At 41.0% G+C, this 23,690-nt stretch overlaps 1 protein-coding gene across 3 annotated transcripts in view; it reads left to right on the top strand.

Moving 5' to 3' along the window:
• The window catches only part of NFKB1 (nuclear factor kappa B subunit 1), a 131,497-nt gene that overhangs the window by 20,011 nt on the left and 87,796 nt on the right, over nucleotides 1-23,690 (top strand). The window contains exons 2-4 of one of the 3 annotated variants that reach the window (XM_051819546.2): nucleotides 10,527-10,572; nucleotides 16,571-16,646; nucleotides 21,008-21,045. In XM_051819546.2, coding sequence (XP_051675506.2) covers nucleotides 10,534-10,572; nucleotides 16,571-16,646; nucleotides 21,008-21,045 — 153 coding nt within the window. In that variant the 5' untranslated portion in view covers nucleotides 10,527-10,533. Of the gene's footprint in view, nucleotides 1-10,526; nucleotides 10,573-16,570; nucleotides 16,647-21,004; nucleotides 21,046-23,690 lie in introns of those variants that run through there. The other 2 variants (XM_051819545.2, XM_070047832.1) reach the window with 2 other exon arrangements.

Genomic DNA, 23,690 nt, shown 5'->3' with positions numbered 1-23,690 from the left:
ATTGGCTATAAGTGAGACTAGCATACTGGCAGAAATTGACAGGTCAAGAATGAGCATATTTTAGCAGCAATGATGAATTTGGTTTTAGATCTTAGAGATTTGAATTTAAAATATTAACTTGTTTTATAACAGTATCACTGCTCAAAGCTCAAGATTTATTAATATTTGCACTTTAAAACTTTTGAAAGTTCTAATTTTCTATTTTTAAAAAAATATATATATATTTGAAAAGCAGAGAGACAGAGGGAGAGACACATAGGGAAAGATCTTCCATTCAGTAGTTCACTCCTCAAATAGGTGCAACAGCTGGGGCTGGGCCAGGCTGAAGCCTGGAGGTTGTACATTTATGCAGGTCTGGCCCATGGGTGGCAGGGGCCCAGGCACTCAGGCCATCATCCACAACTTTTCCATGAGCTTAAGCAATGAGCTGGATGGAGAGCAGAACAGCTGAACCTGCACTCTGGTGTGGAATGCTAGCATTGCAGGTGGAAGCTTACCCTGCTGTACCACAACACTGGCTCTGGTTCTAATGTTCTGTTTACAGTGGTTTTGGCTAATATACTTGGTTCTTTGTTCAATTGGGAGTTGAATAAGCCAGTGATAAAAAATTGAGTCCAATGGGAGATGGGACTAGGCCTTTAACAAAGTGTAATTGTTGTATTTAGTTACCAAGGGCTAACCCATGCCCTCATGTCCTGTGTAGCACTTGCTGTGCTACATTGTTGCCTGTTTGTCTTCCTACTTAGTAAACTCTTGGATTACTTAATTTTTGCTGCAGAAAATACCACCAAAAGGGTAGATGTTTGTTGAGCACGATGCCATGTGGGACTGGGTTTGAGTCCTGCTCCGTTCTGATTCCAGCTTCCTGCTAATGTACATTCTGGAGGTAGCTGGTGATGGCTCAAGTGCTTGGGTCCCTGCTACCCACATGGAGACCTGTACTGAGTTCCAGATTCCTGGCTTTAGCCTGGCCAAGACCTGACTATCGCAGGCATTTGGAGAGTAATCACATAGAAGACCTCTCTCTGTCTCCATCTCGCTCTTGCTCTCCCTTTCAGATACATTTAAACAAATGAATATCACCACAAAGTAAATTAAAACACACACATTTATTACTTCTTGAAAGTCTGTGAACTGTATAGGTTGTCTGGGCTCATCTCTAAAGTTACTCTCTCGAGTTACTCAGCTGAAGCTGTTGGGTCTGGGGGAGTATCAGCTAGGCCTGCACTTCTCCGTTCCAAATTGTCTCTCATCCTCCAGTAAGCCAGCCCAGGCTTGTTCACATGGCACCAGCATTCCAAGAGAGCAAGAATGCCATTTGCAATACCTTGAAACTTGAGTTCAGAACGCATATTTTTACCTGGTTCTGTCGGTGAAAGCAAGTCACTGGCCTGCCAAGATTCAAGAAATTCTGAAATAGATTTAACATTTTGTTCAATTGGGTATCAAAAAATCTGTGGCCATTGTTTTCAGCCTAGTTCAACTATGAGTTCTGTGAGTAAAGTGACTATATCACTCTTGGGCAGTTTGATATCTTTGGAAACTGATGCATACATATTTTATGTATGCATACATATTTTTAATAAATGACTGAATTCATGAAGAAAAGGAAACAAATGGACAACTTTTCAAGATGCTTTAGTTTTTTGTATTAACATACTTTTTTTAAACCATTGGTGAGAATGGTGCTTTCTGTAGACATGTTTTAGGGACATATCTTTATTCTTCTATTCTTTGAAACTCACCAAAGGAAATTTTTAAAAAGGTTTATTTATTTGGAAAAGAAAGGGGGGGGGGGAGGATCTTCCATCTGCTCATTTACTCTCCAGATGGCCACAACAGCTTGGTCTGAGTTTGTGTCTCCCACATGGGTGGCAGTGACCTCAGCACTTGGGCCATCATTCACAGCCTTTGCAGGTGATATGATGCTCTCATTTGAATGTATTACATTATACACTGTACATAGGGAGCTGGATTGGAGGCAGAGCAGCCAGGACTCAAATCAGCACTCTGATATGGGATGCTGTGCATTGCAAGTAGTGCTTAACCAACTGTACCACCATACAGGCCCCCAAAGGAAATTTTTTAAAAAGCAACTATCACTTAGCATTGTCCAATATTTTTACTTTCACAACTGGTTGCATTATGAAGAAATTTCATTTTGCACATTGCCAGAGTCCTGTTATTCTTTCTAGGCTATGCAACAGATAGACCAGCTCCAGCCAATCAAAGTAGCAAAGATTCTATATTAAAATCATGTTCTAAGTCAAGGGCTTATGTCACTTCTTCCTCTTAAGCAAGTGAAAGAACCATAGACTATGGTGTCAGATTAGCCAGCAATACTCTTTTAATTTTTAAAAAGATTTTATTTGAAAGGCAGAGTTACAGAGGTGGAAGGGAGAGAGGGAGATCCCATCCACTGGTTCACTCCCCCCAAATGGCTGCATCTGCTGGGGCAGGGTCAGGCCAAAGCCAGGAGCCAGGAGCTTCTTCAAGGTCTCCCACATGAGTGGCAGGGGCCCAAACACTTGAGCCTTCATCCGTCCACTGCTTTTACCAGGCCATGAGCAGGGACCTGGATCAGAAGTGAAGCAGCCAGGGCTCTAACTGGTGCCACAAGGGATGCTGGTGTCGCAGGCATCGGCCTCACCTGCTATACCACAGTGCTAACTTAGCAATATTCTATTAAACTGAGCAAATAACTTCTTTTACCTAAACTTAAGTATTGTCATGTGGGATAATATTTCTCAACAGTGGTGTGAGCATTAAGTGATATATGTGAAGTGTTGGCTGTTGTTCTGACTCAGGGAGGTAGTTACGTTTGCTTTCCTCTCCCTAGGAAGCAGAGCATGCTTGTGATACAGTGGCATTCATTAGGGTTTCTCATCTTCAACATGATTGACATTGGGGAGCTAATAATTTGGTGCTGCGAGGAACTGTCCTGTACATTGTAGGATGTTTAGCAACATCTCTGACCTGTACATATTAGGTGCTTGTAGGACCACTCAGCCAGTTGTGACAGCTGACAGTGTCTCTAGACCTTACTGGATGTCCTTTGGGGGCAACACGTACACTTTTTTTGTTTTTTAAAGATTTATTTATTTGAGAAGCAGAGTTAACAACAGACGAAGAAAGAGAGAGGTCTTCCATCCGCTGGTTCACTCCACGAAAGCCATAACAGCTGGAGCTGGACTGATCCGAAGCCAGGAGCCTGGAACCAGGAGCTTTTTCTGGATCTTCCACATGATTGTAGGGGCCCAAGCACTTGCACCATCTTCCACTGCTTTCCCAAGCCATTAGCTGGGAAGGAAGTGGAGCAGCTGGGACTTGAACTGGTGCCCATATGGAATGCCGGCACCACAGGCAGAGGCTTAACCTACTACTCCACAGCATCAGTCCCCATGTAAACCTTTTTACCAGCAGTAAGACATAACCAACTTAGAAAATGGGGCAAGGTACCCATAAATGTGGGGCAAGGAAGAAATCCAGCATTTAGTTCTTTTCAGAATGCCTAATTCTTTTGTTTGGGACTCTTTCCATAATTTATCATAAACATTTGTTATGCTCTGGAAAAAATGGCTAGCATTGCTGTGTGTCATTCACAGTACTGTTTTGTGTGATTTAACTGAATGAGTGTCTGTCTGTATGTGCTGTCCCTGTTAGGTTTGCACCCCTCTGTGAACAGGGGCTCTTGCTGTGCAGATTCTAAGTAGTGTATTTGTGTTTCCTAAGCTGTTATATATGTTAATTAGTCTCATTTCACCCAAGTGCAATACTGTGGATATGAAAATGGAAGGAGGAATGTAAAAGACATAGAAAATGAGTTAATAGAAAGCTAAATGTGGTAGCACACAAATACTGAGTTCTTTTCAAAAACTTCCAGAAATGAGCTCTTCTAAAAAAGTTAACTAACCCCACTGTCAGCTTTTCTTTCACCATCACTAGGCCAGTTTATTTCCAGCAAGATTTAATTAAGCAGCACATTTAAAATTAATTTTTTATTATGAAAAGGATTCCAAAAGTGCTTAAAGTTTTTTGACTCATTCATGCTTCATGGCTTTGCTTTGTTTAAGATTTATTTATTTATTTGAAAGGCAGAGTTACAGAGAGAGAGAGATCTTCCATCTGCTGATTCACTCCCCAAATGGCCTCAAACAAAAGGCAGGGCGGGGCCAGGCAGAAGCCAAAGAGCCTGGAGCTTCATCTAGGTCTCCTATGTGGGTACAGGGACCCAAGCACTTGGGTCATCTGCTGCTTTCCCAGGCACATTAGCAGGGACCTGGATCAGAAGTGGAGCAGCTGGGACTCTAACCCAGTGCCCATGTGAGATGCCAATGTCACAGGTAGTAGCTTACTCACTGTGCTGGCCCCCATGCTTCATGTTTTATATACTGTATGTCATTAATTGTTTAAGATGTTAGAGGTCTGTTTTTAAAAATATTTATTTATTTGAGAGCCAGAGTTACAGAGAGGCAGAGGCAGAGAGAGAGAGAGAGATCTTCCATCTGCTGGTTCACTCCTCAAATGACTGGCATGGCCAGAGCTGGGCTGATTGGAAGCCAGGTCCAGGAGCTTCTTCAGGTCACCCACGTGGGTGCAAGGGCCCAAGGACTTGGGCCATCTTCTACTGCTTTCCCAGGCCATAGCAGAGAGCTGGATCGGAAGAGCAGTGGGAACTGTAAACAGCGCCCATATGGGATGCCGGCACTGCAGGCAGTGGCTTTACCTGCTATGCCACAGTGCAGGCCCCGATGTCAGAGTTTAATATCAGGACAGGTTTAGGTTTATTTCCTATTAAAATATGTATTTCCAGTGACATAATTGAGCTAGAAAATCAAAATATAGAAATGTATAGCTTAGTAAAAGCTTCCGCGTTATTTTACCTAGATATGAATTATTATTTCTACCAGTTGAATAATATTTAATTTATGAATGTAGAATAAATTTAATTATTCTGCTATCAAAAGACATTCAGATAATTTCCAATGTTATACTTCAATGCATATCTTTATACTTTTTTTGGCACATGTAATTTTTTATAGCAGTTTCTTGATAGTAGAATTGCAGAATCAAATGATGCTCTCATTTGAATGTATTACATTATACACTGTACATTTCCCTTTATAGTGTTTCCTCCAAAAAATTCCTATATAGGAAGAGGCTTCAGCATACTTTTTTCTGGTATTTCAGTTTATTATCCAACAGAGAAATGGTGAAAGGTCAGGCTTTCTCTTATAGTTTCATCCTCATTTCCATCTAAGATGAAGTGTTAAAATTATACCTAACTGGTGTCAGTTTTCTCTGAATACAGTCTTGACATTAGAGATAGTTTTTCTTTTTGATTCCCAACTGTACCCTCTTGATGGCATCTGAAGTTGTTTTTCAACCTGCAATTTATGGCTTTTAGTGGGTCATGAAATCACTTTGTTGGGTTTGAGGACTTCAGGATTTTTTTAATGGAATCTAAAAAAATGAATATATTTTCTTAAAGGGGGGCACAGTCAAAAAGTATAAATCTCTCTGATCCTGGGAAGTTTCCCAAACTCCATCCTTAATGGTTGAACACTGTAGATTCCAAGTTAATCAGCTCAGGCTGGCTGCCTTCCTTCACCAAGAAGCAGATGTACTGAGCTTTGGTGTTAGTACGGGGGGTTGTCACAGATGTATAGACAAGAATCCCTTAAGCATTTCATAGAACCTGTCACAAATTCAGAACTAAGCTGGTTGCAACATGGTTTTTACGTGAAAACCACAAATAATTCACTGGATATTTTATTTGTTGCTAGCTCGCTATGTTTTCTGTTTCTGTTTCCATGGGGTGAAAATCTTCCTAGAAATCTTCTCAGTGGGGAGAGCTGCAGAGATGAGACCCATCTTCTCCCCAAATTGACTCTGGATCTCTCTTTCTGTTTCAAGATCCTTCCTGAAAAGCACAGAACTGGGCAAAGGGAAAGTGAAGGGAAGGACTGGAGGAGCAGGGGAGTAGAAGGGACTTTCCCTGGTCCTTTCTAACTCTTTCATTTCAAAGGCTTGGTTGGTGTTTCAACATTTTAGAAATAAAACCTACTTTTGCAATTGATGCAAATATGACTTGTGATTCAGCCTTTCCAAATGATTCTCGGTTTCTTTTGGCATTTTACCTTTAAATTGTGAATTAACATTGACATCACATCAGCTCACTCTTACCTCAACTCTTCACAGTGAATGTAACTGTCTTGCGAAGGCTGTAGAAGTTCAGATTTTGACCGCCCTGGAAGTGTCCCTGGGAATGTTGCTGGGCTCTAAAAACCGAGGTCTTTTGGTACAAATTAGTGTTCCAAGTCATGGGGAATTTACTGGAGATAGATCGTTGAACCGGGTGGTTTGTCCAGTGCCTACGATTTAGGGATCTCTGCTAAGGTTTTATCTATAGTGCAGTGGTGATCATGCTAATAACACAGCATCTGTTCTATTAAACGAACTACAGTTATGTTTTGAATTAGCATGAGGGCTGCTTTATGTTGGTTCCACACATTTAAAGCTCTGGAAGACCACAGTTTTAAGATATATCTGAGCAGTGCAATAGTGGTACTGAATGGTTTCTGTCAGTTCCACAAATCAACAGTCTCTGATTTTGAAAACTGTAGGCAAAGGTTGAAAATATTCAGGAGATCAGCGCAGATTATTGACAAAAAAAAGGTGACTTTTAAAAATTTTCCTGGGCCGGCGCTGCGGCTCACTAGGCTAATCCTCCGCCTTGCGACACCAGCACACCAGGTTCTAGTCCCAGTCGGGGCGCTGGATTCTGTCCCGGTTGCCCCTCTTCCAGGCCAGCTCTCTGCTGTGGCCAGGGAGTGCAGTGGAGGATGGCCCAAGTGCTTGGGCCCTGCACCCTATGGGAGACCAGGAAAAACACCTGGCTCCTGGCTCCTGCCATCGGATCAGCACGGTGCGCCGGCCGCAGCGCGCCGGCCGCGGCAGCCATTGGAGGGTGAACCAACGGCAAAGGAAGACCTTTCTCTCTGTCTCTCTCTCTCACTGTCCACTCTGCCTGTCAAAAATATTTTTAAAAAAATTTCCTGGACATCTGGCCTCCTGTGGTGTTCTAAGGATAGGGAAGTTTGCAACCTTTTTAACCACTATTCTTCAAATAACTGAAAATTATGTTAATGATCCCTTAATGTTGTTAAATATTTAAACATACACATAAAATTTTAGTATAGGTGCACAATTACAGATTCATATAAAAATTCAGGTTTTTCAAAAAATGTTATGACTTAAGTGATGTGTTCATTGAATAGACGTTTGTCAGCTAAACTGCATGTTTCAGGACTTTTTTCAGGAGTCCATTCCATCAAAGCTTCACTTTACAGGTTAAAAAAAGAGACCGCAGTGAGTCTAGTTGATACACAGCAGTGGCAGAAATCTTGCATTTTGAATGACCTAATTCTACTATCCTGTATTGGGGCCAATTTTCCAGGTTTTTTTTTATTTGTTTATTTTTTTAATACTTATTTTAAACAATTTATTTGAGAGAGGGACAGAACTCTCCTCCCATCCACTGGCCTCGCAGGGCACACATTAACAGGAAGCTGAAATCAGGAACTAGCATCGAGAATTGAACCTGGGCACTCTTTTATGTGATGTGGGACATCTTAACTCTTAGATGAAATGCCTGTCCCTGGTTTTTCCTTTTTTAACTGATTGTCTCTCAATTGAGATATATTTGTTTGCAACTGGTTGAGTATCTTCAACCAGTAGTTTCTTGTTGTAAGAAAGTAGTTCCCCGCAAATCTGCAAGAATGTCATGTCCAGCAGGACTCAGAGCTGTCCTTCTCCCTTTTGCTAAAGTTCGGCCTTGCTTTCCGTCCCCCTAGAAGTCCTCCTGAGCCTTTCTCCCTCTTCATCAGACACACAGCGCTCCAGCAGGCTGATTTCATCAGAAGTCAGGTTTCTTTTTGGAGGCTTTGTGCTTATGGAAGTGTTAAGCAGTGTATTCATTAGAGTGTTTTACCAGAGACACCCTGCAGTACACTGGGCTGAAGAACAAAGAAGTTTGTCTCTTTCTCACATCACCACCAGCAGGAGCCTGTATCGTTAGAGCTGCTTTGTCTCATGGTGGCGTTCAAAGGTCCAGATTCCTTCCATCTTACTTATCTGAGTCTCTTCATCATCACCCCAGTGGTAGGAGCCAGCTCTTCCCCACATCTGGGTTTCATCCTGAAGGAAAGGGAAAAACAAAACACAGGGGAAGCATGTCAAGGGCCTGAAGCCAGCCCTGGGAGTCGCACATAACAGTTCTGACATTCCACCAGAGAGCATTTTGTCGGACGGCTGTCTCTGTCTCCCAGGACGTGCGGGCTGTACTGCAGCTGAGGAGTCACGCTGCCTGCTGCATCACTAGTGCTGTGGAAGAAGACAGAACACATTCGGGTGGACAGCTAGCATTCTCAGCTGCAGCCCCAAGTGCCCTTGAGTGCTTTCGAGGTTTCATGGAAAAAGGCTTAAAAACGTGCCTCACAGATAATATTTGCCTTCAACCCCGCTTCTTACAAACCTCAGGTTTCATGTCATGTATCAAAAATATAATCTAAATTAAATTAAATTATTCATATTTAAAATAATAAGGCTATTTCTTAAACAATAAATACCAAATGATAAGTGATTGTGGATACTCTATTTGTCTGATCATGTGGTTCTTTTATGAGGGCCTGTGGGTAAGAGAAGATTGCTAGAGACTAAAGTGTTTTTTTGTTTTTTTTGTTTGTTTGTTTTTTACATCTGATTGACAATAACAAGTAGAATCTAATTGTAACCAAAACTAACTATTTAGAAATATCTCACTATTTCAGAGTAAGAAGGGATAGAGGTCCTTAACTGCAAGTTCTGTGTTTTTTGTTTTGTTTTGTTTTGTTTTTTTGACAGGTAGAGTTATAGACAGACAGAGAGACAGAGAGAAAGGTCTTCCTTCCATTGATTCACTCCCCAAATGGCCGCTATGGCTGGCGCTGTGCCTATTCAAAGCCAGGAGCCAGGTGCTTCCTCCTGGTCTCCCACGCGGGTGCAGAGGCCCAAGCACCTGGGCCATCTTCCACTGCCCTCCCAGGCCACAGCAGAGAGCTGGACTGGAAGAGGAGCAGCCGGGACTAGAACCTGGCACCCATATGGAATGCTGGCACTGCAGGCGGAAGATTAACCAAGTGAGCCACAGCACTGGCCCCTAAAGTGTTTTTATACCTGGCTGCAGCTGATTAAATCCTTGGTAATAAGGGATCTTGGTTTTACATTTTTATGGCACAGTTGATGTTAGACTTGCTATACTGCTTTGACAATGGTGGGAAAGTGGCCTGCCTCGGTGGGCATGAGAAGCACTAGAGGATAGCGTGTGGTATGCTGTTGGAGCCCTCAGCCCTCCCCTGATCAGGTCCTTCCAAGGCTTCCAACTGGAACAGCTTGTAGACTACTTGGAATCAATTTCGGGACCATGATAGAGTTCACGCAGAGCTGGGAAATAACATGAGTACACAAGGAACTCAGACTAGAAACTCTTTAAGTTTAGAAGGCGATAAAAAGAAATAGCCACTAAGAATTCAAGTATGGAAAATTTTTATACAGAGGATAAAGAACAGTTGTACCAAGCTCAGGGCACTGTTGTAAGCTTAATGTGAGAGTTTTGGGTCATATGTTACTGGTGATTCTTCTATTATGCAGTCTCCCTGCTGTTAGATTTAGATACCAAAGAGGACAGCTACACCGTGCCCTCCTTCTAAGGTCTTTTAAAAAGCATTATATTTGGTACTCCTAGAATAATGTCCCTACATGAATTTCATAGTGATAGAATTTTTTAAATATTTATTTATGTGTTTTATTTGAAAGGCAAAATTACAGAGAGGGAGAGAAAAAGATCTTCCAGATCTTCCATACTCTGGTTCACTCTGCAAATGACCACAATGCCCAGGGCTGGGCCAGGCCAAGGCCAGGAGTCAGGTGCTTCATCTAAGTCTCCCACATAGGTGCAGGACCCCAAGTACTTGGGACAGCTTCCACTGCTTCCCCAGGTGCATTAGCTGGAAGCAGGACTGGAAGTGGAGCAACCAGGACACGACCGGGGCCCACATGGGATGCTGGCATTGCAGGCATCAGTTTAACCTACTGAATCACAGCACCAGCCTGCTGATGGGATTTTTAAAAATTTTATTTATTTATTTGAAAGGCAGAGAGAGAAAGAGGGAGTGTGAGAGTCAGCTGCCATGTGCTTGTTAACTCCCTAAATGCCTGAAATAGTCTGATCTGGGCTGGGGCTGAAGCCTGGACCTGGGAACCAAATTCAGGTTTCCCGTGTGGATGATGGGAACCCAAGTAGTTAAGCCATCACCTACTGCTTCCTAGGGTCCCATTAGCAGGAACTTGGAGTCAGGAGCCAGGGCAGGGTATTAAACCCAGGCATTCTGATATGGACCATGAGTGGCTTACCTAGTACCTTAACAACTAGCTGAACATGCTTCATTCTGGTGTTACAGCTTTGTTGTGTTTGTTTTAATATACAGCTCCAGAATGGCAGACGACGACCACTATTTGAGAGGACATGAACAAGTAAGTGCTATCATCTCTCTGATAATTTTATTTAGATGCATTTATATTCCAAAATGGACAAAGATAACATTAGTAATTAAATATTAGTAAAATTGGTAGTTGTTTTTAAATTTTTTTTTTCAGTTTCCCTGCCCCTCCATGTAAGGTTGGAAAGGATGTGTCACATAAGATGAGTAACTTAGACCCTGCTACCACACATGGTTGCTTGCAAATTGTCTACACTGCAATTCAAATGATGGCTACTACAGGGCTGCTACAGCAAATCCTACAAACCTGATGGCTTAAAACAACAGAAATACATTTTCTCAGAGTTCTGGAGGCAATAAATTCAAAATGAAGACTTGGTTGGTTCCTTATGGAGGTTCTGAGGGAGAATCTGGCCCACCCCTGTCTCCCGCCTTCTGGTGTGGGCTGCCAGTCCTTGACTTCCCTTGGCTTTTAGCTGCATCTCTCCAATGCCTATTCCACTGACATACACCCCTTCTGACTGTGCATCTCTGCTGTGTCTTTGTTTCCAAATATCCTCCTCCTTTTACTTGCAGTGTTATCAGTTGTTAGATGGCGGGTCCACCCTTATCCAGTATGAATTCATCCTAATTTGATTAAATCTACAAAACCTTATTTCCAAATAAGGGCACAGGTACTGAGAATTAGTTGTTGTTTGTTTGTTTTTCTTCTTTTTTAAAAAATTTTATTTTAGTTATACAAGTTTCATATTTTTCATATTTATAGATTTAGGAATATAGTGATCCTTTTCTTGAGGAAGAACACATCTCAAACCACCGAGGCCCCTTAAAATATTTATTTAAAACTCATCTATTGAGGAAGCAGATTTGTGTAGTGAAGAGACCTCTGGACTGAGAATTTTTTATGTAAGTGTAGACTGCCCCTGAGCAGCTTTTTTTTTTTTTTTTTTTTTTTTTTTTTTGATAGGCAGAGTGGACAGTGAGAGAGAGAGACAGAGAGAAGGTCTTCCTTTGTCTGTTGGTTCACTCCCCAATGGCTGCTGCGTCCGGCATACAGCGCTGATCCGAAGCCAGGAGTCAGGTGGTCTCCCATGAAGGGGCAGGGCCCAAGGACCTGGGCCATCCTCCACTGCACTCCCAGGTCACAGCAAAGAGCTGGACAGGAAGAGGAGCGACCGGGACAGAATCCGGCACCCCGACTGGGACTAGAACCCAGTGTGCCGGCGCTGCAGGCGGAGGATTAGCCTATTGAGCCACGGCGCTGGCCGAGCAGCTCTTTTAACTCAAAGAATTGCTTAGTTCCCCTGACCCTCACATGTCTCACCCACAAAGTGGGAGTGCTAGCTGCATATTCATAAGGGTGTTGAGAAGACTCAAGGACTAATGAATGTGCTTTGAGAACATTGCATTATTTGTGTTTATTTTATTAACAGTTATGTGAGGGCATAAGTGTCTTGTTATTTTCCATCTAGCTTTTTTTTTTTTTTAAGATGTATTTTATTATTCTGAAAGGCAGAGTTACAGAGAGAGAGATCAGGAGAGAGAGGCAGAGATTTCCCATCTGCTGGTTCACTCCCCAAATAGTCGCAACAATCAGGGCTGGGCCAGGCTGAAGCCAGGAGCCAGGAGTTCTGCCCAGGTCTCCCATGTAGGTACAGGGCACCCAAGGGTTTGGGCCATCTTCCACTGCTTTCCCAGGTGCATTAGCAGGAGCTAGATCATAAGTAGAGCAGCTGGGACTTGAGCTGGCACCCTTATGGGATGCTGGCATTGCAGGTGGAGGCTTTACCCACTATGCCATGTCACCAACTTTTTACTTTGGAAAATTTAAAGCTTATTAAGTATTGAATAGTCCAGAAGTCCTATGTTGCTTGTTAAAATTTTGCTTCTCTATCTATCTATATCATCTGTCTGTCTATACATACATACATACATACACACACAGATATGTATATATGTGAAAACATTTAAAATCAGTTTTTAGACTCTAGGAGAATTAAAATGGCAATATCAAAAAGTTATTTGTTACTTATTTTTATTTGAAAGGCAGAGAGAGAGAGAGAGATTGATCTCCCATCTGCTGACTTTCTAAGTACCTGCAACAGCCAAGGCTGATTGAGCCGAAGCCAGAAGTTGGAAAAACAATCCAGGTCTCCCATGTGGGTAGCAGGGTCCCAACTCATCACCTGCTGCCTCCCAGGTTGTACATTAGCAGGAAGCTAACTTTGGGAGCTGGAACTGGAACTCGAACCAGGCACTCCGATATGGGTTGTGAGCATCCAAAGTGGTGGCTTAACCACTATGCTAAATACCTGTCCCTATTTTGAATGTAACAGTTTTAAAAAGTATTTAAAGCTGTGAGATGTATTCCAGCTGTTTACTGGGGCCTAGCTGTATGACAACATTGGCTTCATAGGGATAAGATGAAGTGACATATAGACCCTAGTTTCATGATGCTGCCTATGTCATGGGAGGCAGAGTGGCAGTTTCCATAAGGTGATAGATGCTGTGGTAGTTGTCTGCACGGAATGGGACAGAAATGTTGAGAGGGATCACTACGTGCTACATGGGGGAACAGCAGAGTCAGGGAGGACTTTCTGAAGGAGGTCTGTACAGGCAGACACTTGAAAGATGTAGCTTGCTATACTAGATAAAGAGAGGGAATCCTGGGTATCAGGACATCTTGGTCCTAGATTTAATTATGTGACATGTCATATTTAAATTTTAGTGGCAGCCATCTATAACAATGAATTTTCCAGTGCTATACTTGCAAAGGATCATCCAGAAAAATAAAACCAAAAATGAAATACTTTCAGGGAGCTCTTAACTGTTTCTACATATAAATAAAATAGACTGTATAGCACTCGTAACTTGTGGGGTCATGTCCTGATGGGTTTACACAGAATGAGTATGCACTGCTTTTTACATTAAGATGCTCCTTTGTGGTTTTATTGTAAAAATGGTAATACCAGATAAATCTAGGAACATTTTCTTTGACTATAGTGTGAAAGACACATGGCTACTCGTGTTATTTAAACCCTCTGTTTTACCTTTCGCTTTTAATATGCCATCTCTAACACTTGAAGGCAAACTCCAGCAAGCATGAGGCTGTTTCTGCTTGGTTTTAAACCGTGCTTTCCTGTCTACACACAGGAAATCTTATCACCAGGAGACAGGCCTTTAGGCGGCCGAAAGTAAAGCCTGCAAGAATATTCATTTCGAAAGTTTTTCTCATGTGGGCATTTTTGTGATCCTCAGCTACAGGGGTGGGGCATGTGCTGATATTTCCATTTTTGAGGGGAGAGGTCCTGGCAGATCTTTTTGTTTTTCTTCTTGTCTTGAGCTTGATGGTTTTTATTTCCTGAAGTTCACATGTCCTCGGTGTTTGAATGTATTCCGGAATTGAGTGTCTTCCCTTGACTGACCGTACGCAGCCTAAGCTGCAGCACAGCACTGCTCCTCCACTCCTGGTGCCTGTGCCCTCTGCGCAGCCGCGTCAGGCCCCTGGAGGACCCCAGCAGGGGAGATTTTCTGCCGGGTCATCCTTGTGGCTCTGATATTGGTGAACACCCTGTGTGAAGTGGGGCCCATGTTTACAAATTTTTTTCATTACTGTGTTTCCAGCAAGCAATGAATAGCTTGATTAGCTTTACTGTTCAACTTTAACATGGAGCACATTTTCTGTTCCTCAACTGAAGTTTTGTGTTTTTCTAATTCTTGATTTAACTAGGCATGCTGTGTTCCCAGGCATCGAAGAAAGAGCTTTCAATAGGTTGCGAATAAGGAGAAGAAGACAAGTTGTAATATTGGCTATTAAAAATACTAATAGTTTATTGAGCTATGAGTTTAATTCTGTGAAAATACATTATATGCCCACTCTATTGCTGCCGTACAGATTATCACCAACTTGTGACTATAAACAATACAAGCTTATTCTGATAAATTGTGGAGGTTAGAATTCTAAAATCAAAGTGTTGGCTGGGCTGCGTTCCTACTGGAGGCTTTCCCTTGCAATTCTATGCTTCTCGAGCAGGTGTGGGAACCCCTTTGCTGCCAAGGGCTATTTAGATAGTTATAAAATTGTTCTCAGGACATACAAAATTATCAACTTAAAATTAGCCTGCTTTAGGTTTACTGAATTTGAAGTCCTGTCTGTGGTTGCCTTGACAAGGCCAGAACAAATGGTTTCATGGGCATTGTATGGCCCTTGGGTGGCACGTTCCCGACCCCTGATCAGGAGGCTGCCTGTGTTCCTTGGCCTGTGAACCCTCCATCACTCCAACCTCTTGATTGAGTTGTCACACCTCCTTCATCACATACACATTGACCTCCTGATTCCTCTTGTCCAGCCCACTCGGATAATGCAGAATAGTCTCAGAATAGCATTTTTAAATATTTACTTTTTTAAAAAAAATTATTAATTTATTTTAAAGAGTTAAACAAAGAAGGAGAGGCAGAAGAGAGAGAGAGGAGTCTTCCTCTCTCTTTACTTTCCAATTGGCTCAACAGCTGGAGCTGCGCCTATCTGAAGCCAGGAGCCAGGAGTTTCTCCAGGTCTCCCATGGGGCTACAGGCGCCCAAGGACTTGGGCCATCTTCTGCTTTCCCAGGAGAGAGCTGGAAGTGGAGCAGTCAGGACTTGCACTGGCGCTCATATGGGATGCCGGCACTGCGGGTGGTGGCTTTACCTGCTACATCACAGCCCCAGCCCCAGAATAACGTTCTTACCTGACTAACATGTGCTGAGTCTGTTTTGCTCTGTAAAGCAGCATTCACAGGTTCTGGGGGTTAGGATGTGGACATCTTTGGGAAGTCCATTGTTCTAAATTATGGATATTTTGCACTGCACTAGAAAAGTAAAGGTTTAAAAATTAAATGAAAAACAGTGAGCTCAGGGGCCGGTGCTGTGGCGAAGCAAGTAAAGCTGCCGCCTGCAGTGCTGGCATCTCCTGGGCCCCTGCACCCGTGTGGGACACCGAGAAGCTCCTGGCTTCAGATCAGTGCAGCTCCGGCTGCTGTGGCCATTTGGGGAGTGAACCAGCGAATGGAAAACCCCTCTTTCTGCCTCTGCCTCTGCCTCTCTGTAACTCTGTCTGTCAAATAAATAACTAAGTCTTTAAAAAAAAAAAGTGAGCTCCATTATCCACTCCTTGGACTGTAAATTATATTTTCATTTGTTCTGTAAATTGTTACAGAGCTAGTATCTATAATTCTTTGAGGCCTTGTGTGGCTAGATTTGAGAGGTGTTTACCATCATGAAAGATCACATGGATTTCTAGAGCTGTATGCCTATTTTGTGTTTCTTAAGAAAATACAAGCTTCAAATATTCATTCAAGAAATATTTATTAAGGACCTCACTCTGTGATAAGCATGCACTTGGTCCTCAAGATATACTGGTAGGCAAGTTGCACCAAGTCCTTGCCTCTGGGTACTTCATAGCTAAGCTCTTCTCCTCTTCCTCCTCCCCTCGTTTTTTTCTTCTCATCCTCCCTCTCCTCCTCCTTCAGATTTTTTAAAAACTATTTGAAAGATCAAGTCACACAGAGAGAGAGAGAGAGAGAGAGAGAGAGAGGGAGGGAGATCCATCTACTGGTTTACTCCCCAAATGGCCACAACAGCTATTGCTGGGCCAACCTGAAGCCAGCAGCCGGGAATTCCATCTGGGTCTCCCACATGGCTGGCGGGAACTCAGGTACTTGAGCCAGCATCGGCTTCATTCTAGGCATATTACTAGGGAGTTGGATCAAAGGTGCAGAGTAGCCAGGACTGGTACTCTGACATGGGGTAAAGGCATCTCAAATCATGGCTTAACCTACTGTGCTATAACACCCGTCCCTAAGCTGTTTTTTCTTCTATCTCTTTGTTACATGAACATAGTCCAACCTTATATAAAGTTCCATTCACATATAAACTTAATTATGTCTCATGAAGGTATTTTGGAATCTTGATTGCGGATGTTTTCAGGTTGTTGCGTTTAGCTCTCATTCTTGTTTCAGGAGTGTCACCTTAGTTCTAAACTTTGTTCTCCGCAGATGTTTCATTTGGACACTTTGAATCCTTCACTATTTGGTACTGAATTATTTCAACCTGGGATGCCACCACCAACAGGTAAAGAAAACTCATCCTTGTTTCCTTGTTTTCGTTTCATGTTTATTTTTTTAATTGAGCATTTTCTCATAGTCTCTTTTGGAAATTCAGGGATGTACATGGAAAGGAAGTGGTGGTGAATGCTTTAGAGACCAGTCTTTCAGTGTCCTTTGTTGAAATGTGAAATGTGTTTGCACAGAAATCCTTCCCCTCACCTACCCACGTGCACAGCACCCTGTGGTTGCTAATATCTGCTAGAATAGCTCAGAAGAAATTTCTCTACTGAATGAAAGGATTTTCCTTTTGTCCCAGTCATCTTACCTCTCACTTCTTTTTAACTCTGCTGTGTCCCAGAGTCACATGAGGCAATCTCCACTGCTCTGTTCTCTTCCAGAAACATTTGTCTGAAGATCTGTGTGCCGGCCAATATGCCAGGCATAGGAAAATGAAGTATACCAACATGAAAACCATTGCAGTAGAAAAATTACCTTAGCTTTTAGCTTTATATTCTTTTTTTTAAAGGTTTATTTATTTAAAAGAGTTACAGAGAGAGAGAGAGAGGAGAGAGAGAGGAGACAGGCACAGAGAGAGAGATCTTCCATATTCCTGATCACTCTCCAGATGGCCAAAATGGCCGGGTATGGGCCAGACCACAGCTAGGAACCTGGAACTTCATCTGAGTCTCCCTAAGTGGCAGGGACCCAAGCACTTGGGCCATCTTCTGCTGCTTTCCCAGGTGCATTAGCAGGGATCTGGATCAGAAATAGAGCAACTGGGGCTTGAACTGGTGCTCATAATGGGATGCCAGCATTGTGGGCAGCAGCTTAACCTATTGCGCCACGATGCTAACCCCTTAGCTTTCTATTCTGACCAGTTGGATATAAGTCACAATAATAATCCTCCCTTCTCATGTAACTATTGGCTATCTTCATTCACAAGCTGCTTAATCTCGCATGAGTGATTAGAAAATCGAGTCTCTTTTTTATTTGTTGATTGTACGTAAGTTTAGTATGATGGCTATTTTCATGTCCTTTCCACTCGTTACATCATGGATGGACTTAACAGGTGTTCAGAAGCAGTGTGAGTGCTTTCTGAAGGTTGTGTGCAGAGCAGAATGGTAATCACAGAAGTGAACTTCAGATGCTTTATTTAACATGGCCTTGCTTTCCTTGAGACTTTATCCAACTTACATCATTCTCATGTAAAATTTTTATGATCACGCTGGTTCTTACTTTCCATTGTTTAGATGAGATTGTTTTTCTGCATTTATGTCGTTAGGAGTTTTCAGGAGGGGAAAACGCATCTATACGTCATCCTTGGCTAGGATAAGTTACACTACACTGGCCTTTCTCTTTTTACCCTGCAAGACATTTTTAAGGCCATTGTGACTGAGGTGTTGCGAAACCATGTCCGGTTTGAACTCTAAATCAGATACTTGTGAACAAGTAAATGCCGTGGTAGTGTATGTGTTTCCTGAAAATTTTTTTATTCTGAGGTTCAAAGTATTTTATGTCATATTAATATTTTATTGAAAATGTAAGAATTTGGTTCTACCCTCAGGAAATATACATATTTCCATTTAATGCCATGTGAATTCCAAACAATATCCTGAGGCAGACTGTTTTTTTAGTATTATTTTTTCTTTAGGTTTATGGGCATAGAAATAAGATAATTAAAAGAACCATCTAAGTAAATATTTTGTGGTCAGGGTTTCATTCTTTTTAGAAATTCTTGAATTAATTTTAGAAAAACTTTTGAAATTATACCTATAATCTTATTTTCCAGTTTTTATTACCCTGTCATTTTTTTAAAATCTATTTTTTCAAAAATTTTTAATGTAAAGGACTAATATAATAATATAAAGGATTTCCTGTCTTTCATAGGTATAATTCTCCCTCCCCTCTTCCTCCCTTATTCTCCTTCCTCCTTATCCATTTGTTTAAGGAAGGTTTTATTTCAGTTTTAAATGAATAGAGGTGTTATCTAAACCAGTACTGACTTGTAATTTTTGTATAGATTTTTTTTTAATCTTATAGATTTTTTTTTTGAAGAAAGCAGGAAGCTTACCTTTTAGTTTGCTACTATTTGAGAGGCAGAGACACAGGAACAGAGACAGAGAAACAGAGAACTCACGTGCATGGGTTCCCTCTCATCTACTGGTTCACTCCTTAAATGCCTGCAATGGCCAGAACCAGGCCAGGGCCAAAGCCAGGAGCTGGGAACCTAATGCAAGTCTCCCGCATGGGTGGCAAGAACCCTTGTACTTGAGCCATCCCCACTGCCTCCCATGATCTGCAGTAGCAGGAAGCTGGAGTTTTAGAAAGGTAGTAACCCAGGTACTCTGATATGGGCCGTGAGCATCTTAACTGGTGTTTAAACCTAAATAGGCCAAATGCTCACTCCTTGTAGAGTTCTTGAAATCTAAAACCATTAGTAGATCTACCACTTGTTGAAAACTCTAGAAGATACGGTACAACTCTTAAGTTTATAATGTTGTGCTGTAATTAAAATTTCTCTGCACAGTGGGATGTCATGGCACCGAAATGTGGCCTGGAGAAAGTTGGCCTTAATGCAAATGCATGCATATCAAATCTAATTTTCTAGTGGATTTAACTCTTGAATGTGTTTGCTGAAAGAGAAAAATGACCCTATTTCACATGGAATTTCACATATTTAAAGGAAACTAAATCCTACAAGAAAAATAATGGCAAAACCACAAGTATTTTTAGAAGAGTTAACAAGAAGTGAGACTTGAAGTTAAATGTAAACATGTTCCAACTCCCTTATTTTCCATGACATCATCACAATGATGGGCCCGTCTTCTTGATACAGTGACCCTGTAGCATTCTAGAGGAAATGCTTAGTTTTTACTTTGTCATACAGACTGCATGTTGGTAGTATGAAAATATTTCCAGTTTCACTAACCCAAATTCTAGTCTTTTTTTTTTTGAATTTTATATTTGTAATTACTTTTCTAAAAATACTTTACAATGTCCAGCACTGAATTTCATACACATAAAAGAAGAGAGTTCACTATATCAGGACGTTGGTCAGTGCTTTTCCATAGTTTCCTTTCTTGTGTGTCTCACTTCAAATGCAATCAGTCATTTTTCAACTGACTTCCTTGTAACTTTTCTTGAATAATAACAGGAAATAATTATACCTTTGTTTCCTATAGTTCTCTAGCCTTATCCTGATTCATCATAATACTGAAAAGATAAAAATAAATTCTCTTCCAAGTTACAGTTTAATTTCAACTTGAAGATTTATCTCATCTTGACCAATTTGTTTATCCAAAATAACAGATCTTGAGCTTCTAGCTGAAAGACAGTGAAGATTAAATGGACACAGAAGCATTCTCCTAGGATATTTTTATTACCAAGAATCTTAATTTACATTCAGAAAAAGAGATTGACCAAGTGCTTGTATTTACTGCAAAGCTAAAGGTTATTGTTCTGTTGACATAAACAACTGAGGAGGTTAGGCACTTTGTCATATGAAACAAATTTATGTATTTGCTGTCAAATATTCTGATTTTCCTTTCAATTTTCAACATAGATATACTTGGGAGTATAGATTAAGCCTAGTTTTCTCAGTTTTTTTTTGTTGAGTATTTGGTATGCATTGATCCAGTTAAATTACTTTTAGAATTTTATGTAATGTTATATTGAGAGGATCATATTAAAAATTTTTCTGTAAACATTGTTATGGATTAAGAAGTAAAATTCACCATTTCTGGTAGACCAAATAGAATTGAGGAGGCGAGGTGGAACAAATGAACCAGTCAAGGAGTGATGGCAGCGTTTGGGGCTTTGGGTCAGGGAAAGGAACAGAAACGTAGTGCAAGGGATAGCAGGTAGGCTGAGATCATCATCCGTGTATTTCACACACGAAGGTTGCTAGCTCAGTTTCTTTTCTCTCACATGAAATATATTCTCTTTGAGGAGTAAGAGTGAGTATCCAATGATGTGAAGGCAAAAGAAAATATCCTAGTTGCAGGAAGTGGTTGCTGCGAGTAGTCGGTGTTTGTGTCAAAATGTTTTGTTGGAGCCCAGCTCCTGAAGGCTGTGGACATCTTAATCTTTGCCAGCCATCATGCCTTTTGTCGGGTTGGGCAGTGTGCCATCACCATTCAACAAACGTCTGTTTATGGTGGTTCTCTGAAATCATAAAACTGTTGTCTAATAAAGGACAGATTCAACATTTCCAATGAGAATGAGAAATGGTATCCCTGTGGAATTAGCTTTAAAAATTGATTTGAAATCTCTACTTAAAAACAGTTTCAGTTTTGAATTTGCTTTACATTTTATCTCAACTTTGAGAAGCCTCACAGTTTCTTTTGGTTTCTATTTGTTGTTTTTTGTTTTTTGTTTTTTTAGCAGATGGCCCATTCCTTCAAATATTAGAGCAACCTAAACAGGTAAGAAGACTAAAGGGGTGGGATTTTACTTTAAACGTTAGATCCCTATGTCTGATATTAAGATCCCAAGCCTTGAAAAATAGTAAATAAATTTTAAAAGGAAGATCAACTACCTGCCAAGTTAAGTAAAAACTTTGTCTATATTTCTTTTTATCATTTTTCATACTGTCTTGAGCTTCAGTACTTAGTTCGATAAAATTCTAATCATAAACCCTTGACATTCTGCTATCTCTACCATCTTAGCTAACCAGCCTCTCCCAGGAAAGGTGTAGATTGTTCCATTTATTTTCATTTATAAGGAAATATATTTGCAGTGCACATATACTAAGTTGCATCCATTGTTCATGTCCTCAGACTTGTAGTACTCCTTAGCCTTCCTCCTTACTTTAGTAGTTCCAACCTTGATTGTTCTGTCTTTGGAACATGGAACTCAAGGTAAGAAATCCCAGTGGGACGTAAAGCATTTGACTGGACTGTGGAGTTCTCTTCCTTCCGGTGTTAGCTTTGGACTCAGCCTCTTTGAATCAAGAGAGGAATATTTTATCTTATCAGACTGTTAGTCTTAGATTCTGTAGAGATAGCCCAGAATGGACAGGGGTGCCTTACCATGTTGCAAGTCTGTGGATAATTACTTACTGGAAATTGATGGGACCGGTGCTGTGAAAGAGAAGGGAAGAGAATCTTTAATACCCACCTATGGGAGGATTCAGTTAGTAGGGGATAGAAGTAATGGTATCATCCCCTACAGAGTGAGGACAGAGTCACTGAATCTCTGAATGGGTGTGCTTATCATGTTTGTGTGAGACTGAGGATGCACACACCTGTCTCTTGAGACTGCGATTCCTTTCTTAAGTCGTCTTTTCCTATTCAGGTGAGTGAGTATATAACAGTTCTGCGTTTTGTAACATTGAACACAAGTCAAGAACTTAAATAAAGCAAACACAGCATTATGGCTTTCAGAATCACAACATTATATGTATATAAGATTTGGTCAGCGTGTAAAGTATGTAAATGTCTTAATGCTCACCAGAGGCCAAAAATAGGTGCAAATTTTTGATGTGGGGATAGGAATTCCACTTGAGCCTTTGGGGCATTGTCATCCTTCCTTGTAAGTGGCACATCCTGTCTCTACACATTGCTGGGAAAAATTGCCTTTGTTTCCCCCTGTAGTGGTGATTTCTCGCAGGGCACTGATTCCCTAAAAGACCCTCCCGTGGAATTTTATCCCCTGAGATTCTATGTAGAATTCTACATCTGGCATTCTGAAAAATTTCCTAGCTTGTAAGATCTGGGTAATCCATTAATAAATCAAATAAAATGTATATATCTACATACCAAAGTATATTTTCAAATACATGTTTTCATGAACATATCACTATAATTAGAATATTTTAAATTTTTTAGTGTTTATTTGAGAAATGGAGAGAAACAGATGGGGGAGAAAGAGAGAGAAAGCAAGAGAGCACAATTCATTCCCCGAATGCCCACCCCAGGGTGAGGATAGGTGTTACCAGGAGCCAGGAACTCAATCCAGGTCTCCCACATGGGTAGCAGGCAACCAACTATCTGACCCATTACCTGCTGCCTCCCAGGGCATTAACAAGAATCTGGAATTAGGAGCAGAGCAGAGATTCAAACCCAAGCTCACTGTTATGGGATGTGGTTGTCCAAAGCAGTACCTTAACTTCTACACTAAATGCCTGCTTCTATAAGAAGAATGCTAACAGGCAATTCATTATTATAGGCCTTCACTTACAAGGAAAAATTGACTTGTAGGGCTTATGTAGTCCCAAAATTAAAATTTACTTGAAGGGTTAATGTAAAATTTTAATTTATTATCTGTGGATAAAGTGTAAGCCAAATTGATGTAATTTTGATGCCTGACTTCAGTGAAAGTAGAAGGGCTATGTTTAAGTCAGCCTTTCTGACCGGATACACATGGCCTTGCCTTTGAGGTTGAATACTCATTTGAAGCAAATGGAGTTACGGAGATGAATGGTTGTGGATTGGGAAACCTGTAATCTCAGAAATTTGGAATCAGAAACACATCTCACGTATGCACTTGATGAAATCTTATCTTACCGGAAAATGAATTATAAATTTTCAATCTCGGGTTACAAATGTCTTTACAAAGAACTTTAGATACTCCTAGGCAACCATGAGTAGTACCTATTAAGTGTTTTCAAACCATAAGCATTCTATTGAGGCATGTTTGCGTATGCTCTGTTTGACACCATTCTCAGTAAGATACAAAAACATTCTGTGTATGTAGTTTTCCAGAAATACCAAAGGAGTTTTAAATTAGAAAATGTCCTTTTTTCCTTTGGGCCTCTTTGCCACAGGTATTCCTCAACTCTGAGGGAGATGGCTCATAGCAGAGACTACTGATCTGTATGATATCCAGCTTTTTTGAGTGTTATTCAGTGTTAGTTACCTAGTCCTGCTTATAGACTGAGATTGTCTTTAAACTGATTATCAGCCAAGTATAAATATTTTTATGATTAGTCAGTTTTGGAGCCTAATTGTTGCATATTCTGTTTGTTTTTTCATGCCTTTAGAAATTTCAGTCAGTTATCAGAAATAAAGACCTTACTTATAAAAAGTATAAGGCTGAGTGTGTAGCTTGTTTTCTTTTAAAATTTATT

Source organism: Oryctolagus cuniculus, chromosome 8 (assembly GCF_964237555.1).
Source record: "Oryctolagus cuniculus chromosome 8, mOryCun1.1, whole genome shotgun sequence".
Classification (NCBI taxonomy): Eukaryota; Metazoa; Chordata; class Mammalia; order Lagomorpha; family Leporidae; genus Oryctolagus; species Oryctolagus cuniculus.
Note: the sequence above shows the minus strand (reverse complement) of the source record. Positions and strands in the feature narration are given on the sequence as shown.